This window comes from Neolamprologus brichardi, chromosome 11 (genome assembly GCF_056152115.1).
Source record: "Neolamprologus brichardi isolate AB-2024 chromosome 11, ASM5615211v1, whole genome shotgun sequence".
Classification (NCBI taxonomy): Eukaryota; Metazoa; Chordata; class Actinopteri; order Cichliformes; family Cichlidae; genus Neolamprologus; species Neolamprologus brichardi.
Window position 1 is genome coordinate 25,364,376 of NC_142114.1, and position 19,978 is coordinate 25,384,353.

At 41.0% G+C, this 19,978-nt stretch overlaps 1 protein-coding gene across 7 annotated transcripts in view; it reads right to left on the reverse strand.

The window, feature by feature from the left end:
- Positions 1-14: 14 nt before the first annotated feature.
- Positions 15-19,978, reverse strand: part of scap (SREBF chaperone) — a 33,340-nt gene continuing 13,376 nt past the window's right edge. For 6 of the 7 annotated variants that reach the window (XM_087848427.1, XM_087848428.1, XM_087848430.1 and 3 more), the window contains 16 exons: positions 18,338-18,464; positions 16,529-16,641; positions 16,349-16,443; positions 16,092-16,190; positions 15,543-15,755; positions 14,789-15,174; positions 14,148-14,297; positions 8,517-8,718; positions 7,473-7,588; positions 6,395-6,938; positions 6,218-6,303; positions 5,756-5,838; positions 5,425-5,591; positions 4,840-4,920; positions 4,464-4,670; positions 15-4,116 (listed from right to left, as the gene is read on the reverse strand). In XM_087848427.1, the coding sequence (XP_087704553.1) occupies positions 3,871-4,116; positions 4,464-4,670; positions 4,840-4,920; positions 5,425-5,591; positions 5,756-5,838; positions 6,218-6,303; positions 6,395-6,938; positions 7,473-7,588; positions 8,517-8,718; positions 14,148-14,297; positions 14,789-15,174; positions 15,543-15,755; positions 16,092-16,190; positions 16,349-16,443; positions 16,529-16,641; positions 18,338-18,464 (2,915 nt within the window). In that variant the 3' untranslated portion in view covers positions 15-3,870. The remainder of the gene's footprint in view (positions 4,117-4,463; positions 4,671-4,839; positions 4,921-5,424; positions 5,592-5,755; positions 5,839-6,217; positions 6,304-6,394; positions 6,939-7,472; positions 7,589-8,516; positions 8,719-14,147; positions 14,298-14,788; positions 15,175-15,542; positions 15,756-16,091; positions 16,191-16,348; positions 16,444-16,528; positions 16,642-18,337; positions 18,465-19,978) is intronic. The other variant, XM_087848426.1, reaches the window with a different exon arrangement.

The following is a 19,978-nucleotide window of genomic DNA, read 5'->3' on the forward strand; positions in this document are numbered from 1 at the left end:
GTAGACAGTCAACCTTTGTGGTATCAAAGCCTCTTTATTTGAAAATTAGTACAAAGTTTTGCGCTGTTACAAAATAGTAAACAAGTTACTACAGCCTGCGTAGATTGTAGCCAGCCAAAGAGGGGAGAAGGCTGGAGTGGGTGAGGGGGGAGGAAAACACCTGGGGATTACATTTGTTTATGTGCTGCGATGCTTTTTACAGCAATCTAAACAAAAAAATGAAGTAAGAAATGTTACACTGATTTGTATTTGCAGCTGGAGGATCAAACAAGACCCACAACATCTCTGCCATTCATTGTGAGGATGCAGCTAAAGATTTATTTTAACCTAAATGATTAAAAAGGTCGCTGCTGCATCCACAAACTCTTGATATGGTGCCGTGACGGCTGCAACGAGACGGAAAGGTATGAAGCGATCTAAAATTAAAGGCATAGTTCATCTTTATAAACAAAAACATTCAGAAAAAGCAGTGACTCAACTCAATCAAAACCAACCCACCTTCCCATCCTTCAACTTTAAAGGAATAGTTTGACATTTTGGAAAATGTGTGTACGCGCTTACTGGCAGAGGAAACTGCTGCCACAAAGTTTTCGTTTCAGTAACACGGCACAAGTTCTCGTCTTTCTTATATGTAATTTCTCGACCTTTTGACTTTGATATTTAGTAAACACTGTTAAAGGAAACTGTCCATGTCCATTTTTATGTGCAGATAAACTAAAGCATGACAGAATCAGGGTCACATTTCTGAGGAACTGTGCCTGCAACACTACACTTGGCGATTTCTCACCTGTTTTAGAAATGTAAGATATACAACACTATAAAATGTCCTTGTCATAGAGCTCCTGTGATCACCGAATAGCACAATGATAAAACGGCTGTTTTAGCTCTGACAATTTCTTTGAATATAGAGTGTAATTCCTTGACATCAGAGTTAACTGGAGTTGCTAACACAGTCACAGTGTACATTCGTCAGTATTTAACTCTGCAAGAAAGCAAATACAAGTTCCCAAAATATCAAACTTGAGCTTTAATTCACATTTCTAGAAAACACGTGAAACTGAAATCTAAAAAAAACAAAACATTCCCCGTTTCTAAAGCTTTCAACTAAACAAAAACCACAAAGCTAATAAATCAACAGCCACAGCAGCAAGATCACATCACTGGCCTCTGTGATGGAGGTGCCATTCGTCTCAGAAGTTGAAATGTGAATACTGATGCTACAGTTGGAAAAATAAAAAATAAATCATACGATAATCATCTGCTTGTTTCTGGAAAAGAAACTGGTCGCTGCATCCGAGAGGAACAAGCGCTGCAGTCTTTATGTCACGTGCGTGTCTAACAGCGCTGCAGGTGTGAACTTTAAGTCCAGTTACATCCGACTCTCCTGCATACAAGCTGAAATTGCAAAAACAAAGTGCCTAAAAATGTGTGTGAGCTTGTACATCAGAGAGGGTTAGAGATGAAAGGAGTTAGTGTTGTGACCGCAGGGATCAGGTGCAGGTCTTAACGGATTTTCTGAGACGACATTCAGGAGATACAGATTGAAACAACAGGTGACGACTGGGAGAAAATACATTCTGGACATCGTGGATGTTGTTGGCGTCAGAGAAAAATCTTTAACCTGCAGGATTGCATTCTTTCTACCCAGAGTAAAAAGGTGAAGTTCAGGCACCGACTCAAAAACGAGCGGGTTAAAATGTTGAAAAATGCATTGCTATCATAAATACTTGGCTTGTTGAGTTTAAGAATTTAACAGTTTCAGTATTGACAGGATTTTCACCCGGTGTGCAGAATAAGTACAAAAGTTCAGACTTTTGGGACCTAAAAACGTTTTCATTTTTTACCTTCAAGTTTCTCCATAACCAACAACTATCTATCATGTGTCATTGTTTAAACACTCTACAGGGAATCAAACGAATGTAGAAAGCTGCTACTTCTGCAAGTGGAAACTGAATTCAACTACATTTTAAATCACACTGGTTGTCAAACCGCTATTCCTGTTCAGCTGAATAAAAGTGAAAATGGAGTAGTAGTAGTTGATTATTATGATTAAACATAACTGAAACTAGTTAATGAGCCAGAGTTGTATCTTAACAGGATAGGTAAAATAGTTCTGCTGCCCACTCAGACTTCTTTGAAGCTACAAATTGAGACAACAGGCTCTTTACTCGATGTTCAGACAGAAGCTTCATATTATACACGCTACAAAACAATGATTGACATGCTTTTGTCTGGTTTCTTAAGGCGTCTAGCAAGTGTTTGTGAAAACATTCATACCTGACAGAGAGCAACCGTATGACTAATAGTGGAAAAACTGACTGAAAATACTATTGACATTTCCTGTTTAGTCCAATTAAAAAGATGTGTGATATAATACTGTGTGTGTTTCAGGAAAAGATTATCTGAACAGTGTGTCACATGTGTCAGGTCCAAATTTTCAAAAGGTTATATATCAATCCCATTCCTGATGTGAAAAATCCAACATCAATACTGCAAACTGTTTTAAAATGTACTAGTATTATGCGAGATTAGGGACAGGATGCATTCGCTGTTACCTTCCTTCACATTTTTACCACCTGGTCGCTGAAAAAAAGAACAGGTTTCAGGACAAACTCTGCTTAAGCGTGCATCAACAACATACCAAAAACTAAAAATATACACACAGTATATCTAACGTGATCCAAGTAGTAGACAAGGTTTCGTCACCCTTTGTGGCTTGAATTAAAGATCGTGGATTAAAAATGATATCAGGTGACCAAGTTATGGCTAAACGGTGATAAAAAAAAAAAAAAAATCTCTAAAGCACAGAATATATTTTTTAAAAAAAAATGCAACATCAGTCATCCAAAATTCAAGCTATTTGAAAAATGGAGGTAGCCTGATGAAGGTGTAACGCACTGGGGAAAAGCAGCCCCTCATACAGCATCAGTAACCCCAGAGTCAGAGGCCGAGGTTGGGGTAAAGGAGGAACCCTTTCTGCCTCCCTGCGGCCTCCAAATCTACAAACACACATGTGTTTCCACCTCACTGCTACAAACAACCAAAAGCCCAGTGCTGCCAAACAAATAAACACCTTCTTACATTTAAGTCACCTTTTCCACATTATTATGGTCTTATTTAAGAGCTGTGATTAGTCATTCATATACAAACTGTTACTCAAAAAGGGAAAAAAAAAAAAAAAAAAAAAGTATCGCTAATAAATAATAAATGTAGACATAAAAACAGCCCCCTCTGGAGGTTTACTTTATACAGTAATCATTGGTTCTCCCTCACACAAACGCACACTTCACACATAACCAATCAACTTTTGTTCTCAGCAGTTTTACTATAAAAAAGGGTCTAAACTCATTCAATCAATCTTTCTCTCACACACGCTCAATTCATCCCCGCAGGCGATGGACCTGTCGAGCTCTCTGCGGCTGCACTTCGCTGTTGAGCGCACGGCACAGCAGGAATATTAAAAAGAAAGAAAACAAAACAAAAAGGAGGAGCTCTATGGTCCTCCTCTCTGGGTGGGTGGGGTCACAAGCCTCCCCCCGCCCTGTGTGAGCAGCATAGAGGGCAGATCTGCAAAAACAAATGTGCGTGCACAAAAAGCACAAACTCAGAACTGGCGGGCTCCCTTCAAGTGAGAAAAATCCAACCTTAACCAAACTCGTGACCTTCCGTAACGTCAGCAAGATGGCTCTGATAAAACGCAGTAGGTTCAACAGCCAGTTTTTCCTCATGATATCCAGACTTTAAAACACCTCCCTGTTAAAACAGATAGTCTTGTATCTAATGATCGCACATCATCCAAACGCCAGAACCAACGAAACAAAGCAAAAACTGGATGCTTTGACTGTTCCCACTGATAGCTGCCAGCCCTTCTCAGTCCAGTTTCTCCAACACAGAGGGAACGTAGACCAAGCTGAGCTCGCTGCCAAAGTCGCAAACGATGGCGGCGTTGTCCAGCACCAGCAGCTGCCGGACACCCTGACCGTCGCTACTCTGACCCAGGTACACCGTCTGCAGCAGGTCGCCGAAATTCAGGTCCCAGAAGGAGACGCAGCCCTGCCCCCCCGTCACCAGCAGAGACTCTGAGATCACACCCAGACTGGCCCCGCAACCCACCTCCTGGTGGGAAGAAAAGAGAAGCTGATAACAGACTGCTGTGTAATGCATTTTAAGGGCTCCAACTACTGTTTGTATTCTTGAGAAATTAAACTTATCATGTAAAGGATTAGAAATCAGGACATTTTTAGAAAGCTTTTTGTGATGACTAAGGAGAGTTTCTTTGGTCTCTGTCAGATAGAGACACAGAGCCACTGCTTTTAGGAACTGTTGGAATTTTGGAGTTACAGGGAATTACACTGTTGAAAAAAATAATAATTGCAAACACCCGTCTGACGCCAGGTTAGGCTTTAGAGGGTTAAAGAAATGAAGACGTGAAGGAGACTGAGATTAAAAGGCAAGCACAGTACCTGCTGTATTGAGTACAGCTTGATTCCAGTGCTGCGGTCCCAGATACAGATGAGGTCATCCAGTCCTGAGCTGATGACACAAGAGGTTGTACACACCAGCGAGGTGACATCACCACAGTGACCGTAAACATGGCTGACTCGGCTCCCTGTCAGGACATCCCACAAGCAGATGGCGCCGTCCTGCCCACCGCTTGCTAGAACCATCGTCTGAGAGGGAAAAGTTTGTAATTAAGTCTAATTTACTGTTTCGTGAAACAACTTTGTGGTTTTACTTTGGTAATTCCTCTATTTTGACCCACGGTTTTTAGAGAATATATTCACCAATGCCTCCGTTATCACAATATGAAATGTTACGAGACACAGGGACATTGCTGACCTGGTCTATGTAGATGGCTGTAATCCCTCCAGAGTGACCTTGCAGGGTAAAGAGGCAGCAAGAGTCCTCCAGTCGATAAACCTAAACAGCACACGCAGATAAGGATGATCTATTAAAAGCACTATCACAAAGACTGCTTTTGGAGTTATTTTTTATTTTTTTTACTGCCAATAAGATCCATTCTATAGAGCAGGGGTGTCAAACTCAAATACACAGTGGGCCAAAACTCAAAACTGGAACAAAGTAATATTAATAATATTACTACCTTAATATTTATTGGAAAAAAAAAATCTTCCTCCAGATATAAGAATGAATCTTTTCTTATGGACTCAAACAAGTTTTGCTGAAAAACTGAATATGGAACAAGCAAAGCTTAATACTAAACAATATATACATTAGCTGTATAATACCAGTAGGTCAGCTCTAATAGTAATTTGGTATGGCTTTGCGGGCCAAATGTAATTAGGCTGCGGCCAAATTTGGCCCGCGGGCCAGAGTTTGACACCTATGCTATAGAGTTTAATGAGAAATCAAAACAATATTTGTTGTACTTGAAATAAGAAGGACAGAGTGCAGGTCTGTTACCCGGACTGTGTGGTCTTGGCTGCCAGTGACGACTCTGCCGGCAGCTGCACGAAGCACCGTGATCGGCTTTTGGTGAGCACACTGTACGGAGCGTGTGAGCTGGCAGCTGATCACATCCTCACTGCTGTAACAGGGAGACTGAGGCATGCTGCTTCGCCCAGGGGGACCTGGAGGGAAAAATTATTTAGAGAGGGAAAAATCCGTCCACTTAGGTTTACCTCATCTCATTTTCTTTTTAAAATAAAAAAAATACCTCATACTGTACATTTTTCCCCAATTAAAAATCTAACTGACTCATACAACACTGATGCAGAAACATTTCAAGCCTCACCTCTGTACTGCAGCAGACCCAGAGGTTTGTTCATCTCAACAGTGAAGAAATCTAAGGACCCGTTCAGCCTAGCTGCCACAATTCTGGGAAGGAAGAGACACTCAGAATAAAGAACAGCCGCGCATAGTAGCCACAAGTAGGATGACACACTTTTGAATCTCTGTCAGTGTGCCCAAGGGCAGCTGTGGCTACAATGTAGCTTGCCATCACCAGTGTGTCAGTGTGTGTGAATGGGTGGATGACTGAATGTACTGTAAAGCGCTTTGGGGTCCATAGGGACTAGTAAAGCGCTATACAAATACAGGCCATTTATAACATACATCTGATGTGTTACAATCTAATGTTATAGAAGCAAGTAACATCTTTTAAGAGGTTGGAAAATTACATAAAATAAATAATTAGTGTGCCATTAAAATGACCGAAAAATATTTTTTGCCGATTTAGAGCATGTGTGTGTTTAACCTGTTGTTGAGAAAGGCCAGAGCTGTGATCCCAGAAACACCGTCTTCATTGCTGCAGCGTAGCCACCCTTCCACTGCGTCCCACAGCTGTAACCAGATGCAATTGTACAGTGATTCTAAACACCAGCGGATCAACAGTATGACTTTTTTCAGAGTGACATGTGAAATTTTTACAAACCTCCAGTTTGCCGCTGCTCCTCCCGGCAGCTATCAGATTCCCTCTGAGCTCCATGGCCCAGACAGAGCTTTCCCAGTCTCCTGCCGCTTGCGCCCCACCCATCGGGGATCTTTCTTGGATTACAGGTGTAGCTGCTTCCCCTAAGCTCGGACTCCTCTGGAGTTGAGCGCCTGATGGGGGCGAGGAGGAGGCTGAGGACGGAGAGGCGTAGGTAGATGGTGATGGGGGCTCGTGCTCCATGTAGGCACGCTCCACCAGTCCTCCAAAATCAAAGCCTGCTCTGGGTGCGGTGGACAGGTGGGAAGGGGGCTGGGAGGTGAAGTTGGTGTCAATGAGCGGGGTGAGATCGGGCTGGTCAATGAAAAGAGTGGGACGACTGGGCGTGGTGCGGCGTCTTACTGGGTAGAGCTCGTCCTCTGTCAGCCCGTCTCCATTAAACGAGATGTCTCGTTCAGGACTCAAACACTCTGATTCTTGAGCCCCGGTCATGCTGTCCCAGCCATTCCGGTGGTCCCAGCAGCCACTGCTGCTGCTCCGCCTCAGCCTGAGAAGGAGACAGAAAAAACATTAGCATGACTTGAAGAGATAAACTGACTTTATGTTTGCAGATTTACTGGCAAACATTACCGCACAAAAGGTCTGATAGGCAAAAATAAATTGATAATCTAAAAACCACCCATGAATACCAGATTGTCCCTGCTCACTGCATATTCCAGATCATGACTACTACTTTCAGTTGTTTCCTTTAGTGGTCAGCACAGATGATCACCAGCCTCCATCTCACCCTATCCCAGCATCCTCTGTCACAGCAACCCTCTGAGTGTCCTTTCTCACTACATCCATGAACCTCTGTAGACTTCCTCTTCTGCCTGACATCTCCAACATATTCACTATAATACAATCAATTTTCAGCCTCAAATTTCCTAAACTGACAGTTTGTTTTTAAACTAAATTTTACTTAATGGAAAAATAAAAAAAACCAAATAATTCCTAACAACGTAAAAGCAAATCTGGAAACATCACAGACATCAATATGGCATTGAAATGTTTTTAAAACAAGATATTAAGAGTGTCTCACCCATGATTTGGAATGACAGTCAAGCAGTCCCCAGTCTGTGCGTCCCAAACCCGGATCTGTCCAGCCAGGCAGCAGCTAGCTAACAGCATCCCATCGCTAGCCAAACACTCGATATCCTACAGGACGGAAACATGGAGCAGGAAGCCGGTTTAAATAAGACTAAAGTGATCAGCCAAAAAAGAAATTAATACACATTTATTAAATTCAGCATTTTTGTTTTTTTATAAATGTACAGGGTGGGCCATTTATATAGATACACTGTAATAAAATGGGAATGGTTGGTGATATTAAAGTTTGTGGCACATTAGTATATGTGAGGGGGCAAACTCCTACTTTTGTTTTTTCCATAGGAAGAGGGCCATGTGACACATCGAACTGATGAAGAATAAAGTTACGTTGAAACCAAGCACACCATTGTTTTTCTTGTGACATTACCAATAAGTGTGTGTCACATGGCCCTCTTCCTATTGAAAAAACAAAAGTTGTATCCAAGATGGCCGACTTCTAAATGGCCACCACCCATCTTGAGGAGTTTGCCCCCTCACATATACTAATGTGCCACAAACAGGACTTTAGTATCACCAACCATTCCCATGTTATTACGGTGTATGCATATAAATGGCCCACCCTGTACTGTAGTATAGTACTATGAGCAAGTGTGAGTGTACTCTTGGCTTAAACCTCAACACAGCACAAACACATTTCTGTATCTTTTAAAATCGCTAAAAAGCATAGGAATCAGCTGTTTTACCCTTTTTTCAAATTGACATTTAATCTATATTTGCTAAGCAGATTTTATATAATTACAGTATCTGAATCATTGCAACTGAACTCATTAACACTGGATTTATCTGCACCACATAGATGAGATCTGGTCTTAAAATACATCTGGAATACAAATTAACTAATATTGTTAGTGTGCAAATAAATTTGACTAAATAAACAACACGTGCTATTTTTTCTTTATATGTACACAGTGTTGCCTTTCTTATGAGTTTGTTTGGTGGACAAACAATGACTGCGGCGTCTCCATCTTAGTCTCACCATACTGTGGCCCCTCAGCAGCAGTGGTGAGATCTCGCTGACAGGTGGTGAATAGCCGTAATCGTCACAGGGCAGGTCCCCTCGCCGCCGCCGCCCGTGAGGGACACCATTCTGACCGTAGTTTCGTGGGCAGAGAACGCGATACAGACAGAAGAGCAGCAGAACCAGCAGGACACCCGCAGCCAGGCCCAGAGCTGCCACCCTGGATCCAAAGACAACACAAAAGAGTCAGGAGTGCAGTGCCACCACACGACAACACATTTAACAATCACACAGAAGCTGAACTTCTGTATATGCTCGTCATCTCCTTCACAGAATTTTTCAATGTTCCATGAATTCACCCTTTTAATTGAAGCTCTAGATCCCTAACAGACTTTATCTCTCACAAAATACTGTGGAGATGCTGAGTTTCCTAAAATATTATCCGGACACTTTCACAGTCAGATGAGTAAAAAGCCCAACTCGTGTATAAAGATTGACCAAAAATCAAGCAGCAAAGTGAGAAACTGTTCATAACTGACAACAGGATAACAGATCTCGATGTTTACCTAAAACATTGTTCTGCAGCTGCACACTCACATGTTTATATAGTTTGTGTGTTGAACAAGTACAACTGTACAAATCTAACTCACAATACGTGGAACTGACCGCTTGGAAAAGAAAAACCCTGAAAGAGCGCATGTGCCAGCTCTACTGTGGAATGTGGAGCTAATGTGATGATAACCTGGCAGAGGAGTGTTGACTTTCTCTGTTTAAAAAAAACCCACATCTGTAATGTGAAAGTAGAGCTTTAACCCTTTCCCCCCATGAAGGGAACATTTTGACGGCCAGGATTTTTGAAATGCAGCTGTATAAGGAGACAAACATCGCACAAACATCTGATGCACAGTCAGTAATCTTGTTCTACAAACAGGCCAAATATGGGACAAACTCCTCAGTTCAGAAAAAGAGCTTTAAGGGTTACTCCTAGTAGGCTTTTAAGGGGTAAAGGTGTACTACTACTACTTTCTGTGTTTCTCTTTATTTTGCTAATCTCTACTTTATTGGCCATTTGTTTTCCAATGAGTAAAATCCATCTAAAGTCCCTGACATCATTTAAACTCACGCACAAACAAATAAAAACAAGGCAGTCTGTGTACTTCTGTTAGCTTTTAAAAACATTTTAACTGCAATAACAGGAGAGTTACTGGCAGCAGAAACGAGTTGGGGAACCAGCATTGACACACAGTTGCTTATTTAGACATCCAGGACCTCTGGGGCAACATCGCCATTTATTTGCAGTTTTACTCATGTTCACAATATAAATGGCAAAATATTTGCTTTCTTTTAGCTCCGTTTTAGACTGTAGCCACTTGTGAGGGAGATGTGTAGCTCATTGGTTTCTGGTGATGATGTAGTGGCAGGGCTACTGATGCGTCCGGTCCGCGCTGTGATTACGTCTTTTTGCGCTGATTCTGAGCTGCAGGTTTTGTCTCTCTCCAACCAAAATTCACCGAGCCAGCAGCAAAAGAAGCAGCAAACTGCGCTTCACATTTGATCAATGTCGTCATGAATTTTGCTGTTTTGCTTTCACGACTATTAAAATCACACTCCATGCACAGCTAGCTCTCTCTCTATCTCTCTCTGTACTTCAAGAACAGTTTCCCATCTCCAATCTCTGTTTTCTGTATTATTCATTCGCTTATTACCCACCAGGCTACCGTTGTTTACAGCGCTGTTGGCTGTCATCTTTTTTTCACTTAAATGACCTCTGACAAGAAAGCCTATTTTTTTCTGTTGTTCAATACTGAAGAAATTTAAACTTTATATGCAGAACATTGTAGAATATTTTTAAGGTTATCTGCTATAAAAAGCCAGACCAGGAAAATCTCCTTCATGTTTTTCTGTGTTTTATTCTCAGTTACTTTCACACAAAGGCATCTGCTGTGATGTTCACAATTCTGATGAAGTCAGTGCTAATAAATGATCAGAATTATAATATTTCTGACTGTCTGAGGCTAAGTTGAATCGAATCGGGACTTTGAAAACTGGAATTGAATGGATTATAGAAATCAGTGATGATACCCAGCCCTAGTGAGCAGCCTAGGCACGACAGAAGTGGATGTAGCTGTAATAGGAAAAGAACTATTGCTAACTTTTCTGTTAAGTTAAGGCCTGATCCTTCTGAAATTCATAGCCAGTGCTCTGACACGGTGTCATCAATCTTTGAATGCTGAAAAAGCACAGTGTATCCAGAAAAACACATTATATAAATTATTATAAACTTTAAAAAGTTAGGTGTACCAGTACGCCCATGGCAAAAAGTTAGTCTAGAGCCCTGAGTGGGATTTTTGAACTTGTTCAATACAAACAGATGAACAGCAGTGAGAATGAAGAGGAGGAAACTAGTTCGGAAGATTTTTTTTTTTTAAACATACATTTCACAAGATATTTGAATCAAATTTTATAATTGTAGCAACAACAACAAAAAGATTTTATGAATCTTACTACTTGCCATGTAGTTTTATTTATAAACTTTTAGATGTTACTCTAAAAAAAAGAAGAAACAGCACAAATGATGATGATGAACTCTAATCCTGTGTTCAGACCTGTTACACACTACGGTTACTTCACACAAACATCCAGCGGTTTTCAAAGGTAAAATCAGAAACAGATGAGATGGAGTCAGTATTAACTGGTTCAAACTTTTTTCCTGTTTAAAGTTGATTTTGATCAAGATGGTTTTAAAAGTTTTTCTTCTTTTAAAAAGAGAAGAAAAACTTGTGTTAAGAGGAACACTGGAAAGCTCTTCTTGTGTTAGTCTGTGAAATCGCTCGTGTATGATCACACAAAAGTAGGATGAGAGACTTGATCCAGTTCAAAACTTCTCTTAAACAAGACAGGGCTACGCTGACTCGTCTGTTACATGTACAGATCTTTGCTCCAGATTAAAGTACAGAGAATTCCCTTGTAACACCTTTATCAGTCTGGCCTTCCATCTATCGAAACCAGTGTTGATGTCAGTTGCCACTTCCCAACTGTGAAGGCCACGACCCTGACCAAACTGCTGATAGCAATCATATCTGCAGTCCAAAGATGACCAAAAACATCACACTTATGTCAAGGTGACAGACTGGTTTACATAACACGGTACAGTGTTGTTGCGGCAGATAGATGAGGCTGTTATAAGCTGATAAAGCTGGAAAGGACAGTGAATCGGTGTCTCTGAACCTCCCTCTAAGATAAAGAACATTATCTTCCCATTTTAGCAGCTTTATTGGACCGATATTGTATACACGCACGCACGTATCGATCGCTCATCATTGTTGTGTAAAAGAACACTTCTAGTCTTAAGAGTGATTTGCTATACTACAGAATTCTAAAATTTTAACCAAAGTTAAACTTTAATTTCCATAAAATAACAATCTAACAACATTTCTAATGGTGTTGTACCTTAAGTACTATGGTAGACTGGGGGTGAGCTTAAATGTGCTCACCAATGTGCCATGCCACTGACAGCTAGTCTAGTTGTAGTGAGTTTCTGCAATCATGTCTAAAATTGTATTTTTCACTGTGACTTTGACCTCTGACCAAAGTCATCACTGAAGTCTATGCTAACACTGAAGAAATTCCTAAGATATTCTTGCACAGTAAATACTTCCCACACAGGATTAGCCCATTGTCCCTGAATGTGTCACCTGCTAGGGTAAGAAAAAAAAGGCCCATAAAAAACACTGACAAAGCCTGTAAAGTAAACAAGTCAGCCAGGCTTGGCCAGTTAGAGAATATGAATACTTGCTAAAGACAGATAACCCCGGGCATTATTAGAATACACACAAAGAAACTGCATTTTCACCTCACATAAAAGAAGATTACCATCAGCCCAGCAACACAGTGAGCACTAAGTCAAGCATGAAACGTAGGTGCTCTTTTACTCCCTTCTGTGTTATGTCAACTTAAATACTGTAATAGAAAATATATCTACAGCACCGACCAGTTTAAAAATAACTTAAAAAAATGTTTTTGATTTTGAGAAAAGAAAAATCCAAGTGTGATGATTTCTCTTTGCAAGACCTCCAAGAGCAGTTTCGCAGACATAGACTAAGACTGCAGCTGAAAAGAAAAGAAAATGGGAAAAAAACAAAAAAGCTTTTAGTCCAAAATTATGTTATTTCATGTCTGGAAAACTAAACCTGAATGGCTCAAATGCCCTAAATGCTATTGTACTTCACTGCTCCAACTTCACCAATATTGCAGAAGAAACTTAAAGGCTTCAGTGTCCAAGGTGCAATCGATTCAATGACACACTGGTACAAAGTGTGAAGGTCAAGGTCCTTTATCTGCTGTGGCCCCTATTTACACTCAGCTGTGTGACGTCAAGGTTTTTGTTTTTTTCTAACCATGTGCAAAAACAGTGATCGCTAAACTGAAGTGAAACTAAGAAAAGCCGGGGCCTGAAAAAGATATCACTCATTCAATTAGGCTAAGAAGATTATGTTTCTTTGTAATTTGTCTAAAACAAAAATTATATGAACTCATAAAAACAATCAGAGCTGGTTCATCTGTACCTTCTTTCATAAGATACTAATTAAGGCAGGTAATTTAGCATTCAGAGGATTCTGAGATTTCAGCATTTCCCCTTATTTCTTTAATCATGTGTCTACATATTACACATACCGTATTTCCCGGACTACAAAGCGCACCTGAATATTAGCCGCACAAGCTAAAATCAGGGGAAAATCCTGTTTTGTACATACATTAGCCGCACCTGACTAAAAGCTGCAGGTGTTTCAATGTTGACTTATCATATGTAAGAGAATATGCACAAAGCGAACTGTCAAGAAAGAGATGGCTGTTTGGAGACACATCATGGATGTTTTCACACTTTTCCACGCTGTCAGATTCCACCCGTGGAGTTGAGCATAACTTGCTTTTCGCAAGTTTATCGCCGCTCGTCATCCACGCCTCCCGCTGAACGTGTAGCGCTACTTTGAAGTTTGTTTTTCGCGCTACTTGTACGGCACTATGTTGCCTGGCGGATGGACATGTGACCAACATACCACTCTTGAACCCCGATACTGTGTATCTGATCACATGCCCTTCCGCCAGGCAATGTAGTGCCGTACAACAGCGGAACAAACAAAACAAATCGTCTTACGATATGACAAAAATCATGGACAATCCATAGAAAAGCCGCACCTGACTAAAAGCCGCAGGGTTCAAAGCTTGTGCAAAAAGTAGCGGCTTATAGCCCGACAATTACGGTAAATAATTTCCTCATGAACTTATAATAACAGCAGGAAAGTACCCAAAACAACAAGAACCCAAACAAGCGGGGATTAACATGACCCAACAGGTGGTAAGCTGCCCTGCCTGTAGATCCTACATGCATATGTTTGGTCAGATCAACATTTTCACAGAAATCCTTTCATTTCTTGTTTGGAGAGCTGTAGGAGGCTTATGTTGCTTTGAGAAACGTCCTTTTCAATGCGAGTCTCTAGAATAGTTGGGGCAAACAACTCGAAAATCAGCTGGATTTAAATAATCAAAAGTTACCTTTTTAACACCTTAAGGCATGCAGGTTTATCAAAGAGTTTGTGAGGCAGTTCAAACTTAAAGCGGGTAGAGGTCGGTGTCTTTCTGAGTACTAACTTGTAGAGGGTGAGGTCTGTCTGTAAGTCAGCAGAAACCTTGAGAATGGGTGGTTGAGGGTGTCTCGTGTCCTGAGGGTGACGTGCGTCAATGGCCTCCTGGGGTGTCAGATGAACAGTGATTGGGATGACAGGTAAGATGCTAATGTACCTGTAAAAAGACAATAACATAGTGGACATAATGAAGCTGAAAGAAAAATCGAAGCAGAATTAAAGAATTAAGAAAAAAAAAAAAAAAAAAGAATTGTTCCTGGCTTTTACACCTTTAAAGTGGGAAAGTGTTTGTTGGACAACGCATAAGCACATAACTGAAGTAGGTGACTTGTTTGTAGCTGCATTTTCCATGTGGAGAATGGCTGACAGAAATTAGTGGTTCTTTTTGTCCATCTTTAATTTGGAGTTGATATAAACGTCATAATGCAGCATTTCATTTTGCAGAAACATCACATACACGCCGGGAATGAATCAACACATTATGCTGCACCAGTATCATAATGAGGCAAGAAAATCTAAACTGCTTCACTTGCTTTCATGGAAGATTTGGGATCTCCACTACAGTGTAATATACTGTGTTCCAATTAAGAAAATAACAGACTGACAAACAACAACAACAACAACAACAAACTCTCCAGCAGCACTCGCCTTTTTGCTAAAGTGATGTTGTAGTAACTGAAGAGTGATGGCCAGTGCCTGAAGGACAGTCTCCTCCATCCCTCCTCATCCTCCTCCCCCCAGGTGATCTGAGGTACAGCGGGTGGGGACTGTGGAATGGGCCCCGCCCTTGGAGGACCATGATGTCCCTGCGATTGGTTCTCAGGTAAAGGAGTTGGATCTGGTGCACGATGGATGCTTAAGGTGCTGGTAGGATCCCCACCTCGAAAAACCGGGGCCACTCCCAGGTGTGGGGGCAGACCGCCTCCCCCGGGGTCACCTAAGGGGCTTTGTTCAGACACCTGTGCAGCCAGGTAGGTGCGGATTCCAGCTGGGTCGGTATACACAAGGATACCAATCCAGATCACCGTGCCAGCCTAAAAATGAAAAAATAAAAAGGTCATGTTGATAAGTTAGCTGGAATATGTGGCCAGCTTCATTTTACATTGAGCTGATATTTACTTAATTTAGACCATTTTAACCTAATGCATGTATATGCTTGCATTAAACGAATCCACCTTACAGTATAGGCATCTTTACATAAATTGTTGGCTTTATGCAGGCACAGCAATAAGCTTGCAGACTGTAAAAGCTATTCTGTTAGTTTTAAAGCTGAAACAGACATTCACCCCAGATCTTGTCAGTCTTTGCCATTGTATGAAAGAATTAGAAGCTGACAGTTGAAGACAAATGGCAGCAAAGTGCACAAAAACATTTACAGTCAGTTCTGAATTTGTCTTCTCACCATGATGATGCGCTGAGCCAGGCGTGTGCGAGCCAGGAAGTACACCACACGCAGCCTCTTGGGGAGCCTCAAGTTTCTAAAGGCTGGGGTCTGCAGAGTGATTGTATGCGGAGAGGGTCGCGGTGGAGGGGGTACCTCACGTGTACGCAGGGGGCCTGGCTTGGGTGGAGGCATACCTGCTTCAGCTGGCAGGCGGCGGTTCAGGTCAGCCAGCTAAAGGGAAATAATGAGGTTCACACATTTTTTTTAACATCGTTTTTCATATTTTAAGTCAACTTCACTATACATGGCGCTAGTTTAGTTCAGTCGGATAAGCAGGCAACCATATGCCGCATGGCTGAAAGTGGCCAGCTCAGGTTCGAGTCCGACCCGTGGCCCTTTGCCGCATGTCTTCCCCTCTCTCTTTCCCTCCGCTTTCCTGTCGATTTTCACTGTATCTATCCAATAAAGCCAGTTAAAAGGCCAAAAATATATATTTCAAAAAAACAAAAACTTCACGATACATGCTGAAAATATCGAGTGATGAAAGTATGCATATGCGTTTCTCACCTCCATGCGGCGAATGTCTATAGATAGTACAGTGGTGAAGAAAAACATCTGCAGGAAGAAGTCAGACACCAGCCCCACAACAGCAAATAAACAGAATTCCTAAAATAAACAAAAACCAGAAGAGACATTAACCACACAGAAGCATTTCCCACCTGACTTGATTTAGCATTATGCTTTGCTTATTTAATAACAATAACTTTAACTACAGTTTTCTCCTGGTGCACTTCCTTCAACAGTTCCAGCATTTGTCCTCTTACCTGGATAGCTGGCACAAGAGTGAAATATCCAATGAGGATAATACACAGCTCAGTGGCCATATTCTTCATGATAGACCAGCTCTCATTACTAAGGCCTGAAAAAACAACAACAATCAGGGAAAAATAAAGAAATGCACAATATTTAATAAGCCGTGACTAAACTACATTCTCCAAACTTACCTTGAGCTATGCGCAGTTTGACCTCGAGGTCGACAGGGGTGGAAACCACAGACTTGGTGAGCACCAAGACGTTCTCCAGCCCGATTACCACCACCAGATAAGGGAAGATCTCACTGCAGGGAGAAAAATAAAATAAAATACCCTCAACTTTGAGTACAGTTATCTTTGGTAATATACACTTTCACCACATTACCACTGTGTGGAATTCTATTTAAACTGACTTTAATAATGCAGCTGCCAAGGCACCGAGAAAATATATGTGGTTCGCTATGTTTTGTTTGTTTTTTTAGTTGTAAAATCAGTCATTTAGGGTTCAATTTCTTTTCTTTCTTTTTTTTTTTTTTAAATTCTTGGCCCACATAGCTGGGAATTTCCCTGAGATTAGTATGTGTGACAGATTAGTTTGACAGGATAGATAAGCTTTAGATGAGGTAAGTGTATAACTGGGTCACACACACTCAGTAACACTGTACATAATAAAACACACACACCCCCAACACTATCTGTATCACTATCTCACCAGCTTTGTGTGTGGAGTCGATCATGACTCTGCAGATTTGCATGTTGCAGTCATAGTTTTGGTACGTTGGCCTTGTGGTGTGTTTATGCAAGCACATGGCCTGGGCATGCACAGCCCATGGAGGACTTGCATGGATCTTAGTGGCTGGTTAACAGTACCACTGTCACGCCATGAGGTCTGCTTCCTAATAAACAGCTCACGATTGGACAGCCATTATACGTCAGCATCTGAATACATCTGCCCCATATTTTAGTCCATCCCACTTCCACACAGTGTTCTTCCTTTTTCATACCCACTAACACGCTGTTTGCCCACATGAAGTGATCATTAACAGAACTCCATGTACGATCAATACAGAAGAAGAGGAAAGTCAAAAGTCAGGTACGTGCACGTGAGTTGGTAAAAATAAGGATACAACTGACAGCCAGCCAGAGGTGTTAACATTAACAGGATATATTTGAATGTCAATAAGAGCAGGAGAACAATGAAATTACTGCAGACATAATTTCAGTGGTGATTCACAAGTTAAACTCATCCTTCAACCTCTTAAAAATATTAGCTAGTAAGTGTTTTCAGGCTGCCGCAAAGAGTTGACTCTGTTCATTTGGACATAGTGTTTTCAGAGAGTTTTTTGGAACCGCTACATCCAGACGAACAGAATGAATTTTTTAGGACTTCCTTACCTGGACGATTGAGCATGCATGAAGACAGCTTTTAGGCTGGTTTAAACAGCATTCATAATAAAGAAAATGTACTGTAAAAACAGTTCATGCACTTAAAAGTGAAAGGAGCATTCAAGTGCTAATCACTACAGTCTGAAGTTAAAGCTACTGTGGAAGGTAAGTGCAATAGCACTGGAAGCTACTTCAGTTAACTAACATACAACGATGCCATATGCATTAGTTTCTATGTGCAAATACAAGAAGAAAACAAAAAAACAAAACAATTTTTTACTTTTTTAAAAAAAATGGCACTGACTGGTATGAAACTGATTCCTTGCTTTGGTGTTTATGGTGTAATCAAGGGAAACAATGAGTATAAGTCATGAAAGTACAAGTACCAAGTTGCTCTCAGTGATGCAAACAAATACATTTTTGCTGCGTCTTGATTAAACTGTTTTCTTGGCTGCCTGATTTTTGAAAGTCTCTGCATTCCTTGGCTTAAATTTTAGGCTGAAATCTAATAAGTGTCTGCTGCCAAACTGGCTGTTCCTGGCAGATGAACAAGAGCAGAGACCAGACCCCTTTAGTAATCTTCAGACACTCAAGTATGTAGAAAAAGGTTTTTACCCTCCATTAAGTGTGGGTGTCAGTCCAAACAGTGTACACAGACCCACAGACATGAGCAGAGAGCTGAGCACTGTGACCACAGCAGCCAGAGCCAGGCCCCACTTAGATTTCACCATGTCGATCTTACCTGCAAGGAAGAAAAAGAAGATATGTTGAGGGCTTCACACTAACCAGCCGTACAACTATTCAAATCCTCAGCCAGACCTTTTCTTAAATCAAATGATGGTGATCATGTGAAGAAGGCGTTTAAGCATTTCCAAAATTACATTTTTAGGTGGCAGGTGATGACACTGAACACTAGGCTTGCTGATAAAATATGCAGGAGTCATGAAATGAAACTGTACAGGCTATTTCTCAAACTTGCAGGTTTTCTTTGAAATGGTGATTCTGAAAATGACTACACTGTAAAATAAAACAGCAGCTGCATATTGTTGTAACAGATGTTTGTTCAATTGCAGTTTTCCAAGGCAGCCTCAAGTGTACACTCTGATTTTCCAGACTGGAAGGAGAGGTCTTTCTCAGAAGGGAACAGATAGCAAAACAATGGTGAGACAAATAACTGAACTTTCTGACCGCGATGTATCAAAAATAAGAATGAAACAGACTCTCAACATAAGAAAGAAAGCTCCGTTTTATTATCGGAGCAAAGAAACATCGTGGACCCTTCTGACCTCTCAGCTTTCCTCGAACCTCAGGAGAACAGAAAGACTGTGCGCTTCATCTTTCTCATGCATTCTTTCCACTGTCTAATGCTGCACAGACCCCGTTTCATATCACACTTCCTAAATAAAATTCCCTTCTTTTTACTGTTTAATGTGAATTTCATGAAGAACGGTTATACAACTGCAGTGGCTGCAAAGTTCTGCTGAATGCTTTTTTCCTGTATTTACATGTTTTAATGTTTAAAAAGATATACAATTTTTCCTTAAACTATACTTTGCGCAGTACCACTTTTCACTGTCTGAGACACTAGCAGCCCAGTCTGCTCTGACATGTAATCAAAGTTTCTTCACTTTTCAGTTGGCATAAAAGTCAGGCAATGTTGGTTACACATGTAACACTGAAAGTCAAAGAGCTGTTGATGCTAACAATCTGAATCATAAAAAAGCGACATACTAAATTTTTCTCTGGTGGTCAAAATTACAGCACAGCCATTTCTTCAACATCTCTGAATGGTAACATTTTCAGAGGATATCAGGATTTTAGTAGCAAAGTGAAAAATTGTGTTTGCATTGATTGTAATGGGTTGTGTGTGTGTGTGTGATTTCTTGCTTGTTTCACTGTTTAACAACAAATATTGTGTTACTGAGAATTTAAAACAGCATGAACGTGCAAAGAGCAGGAAAGATGTGCTAACAACAAACATCAAGGTATGTCTCTGAAGCTTTGGAACATTAGTCTCATTGAATAATTATCTAAATACTTATACTGCAATTACAAGTGCATATCAGGAGCCAATTGTGAGTAATTTAACCACCTTGCAGGTGAAAAGTCATTTGAGTACTTGGACGGCATGTGTGTCTGTGTGCACGAGTGTGTGTGTTCGTTCCCTGAGCTAATGTTTGTGCTGGCAAGCTGCCGATGGTTTGGTGGGTGCATTCTTACAGCGGTGTGCAATGTTCCCATGTGAGGATTATCCCT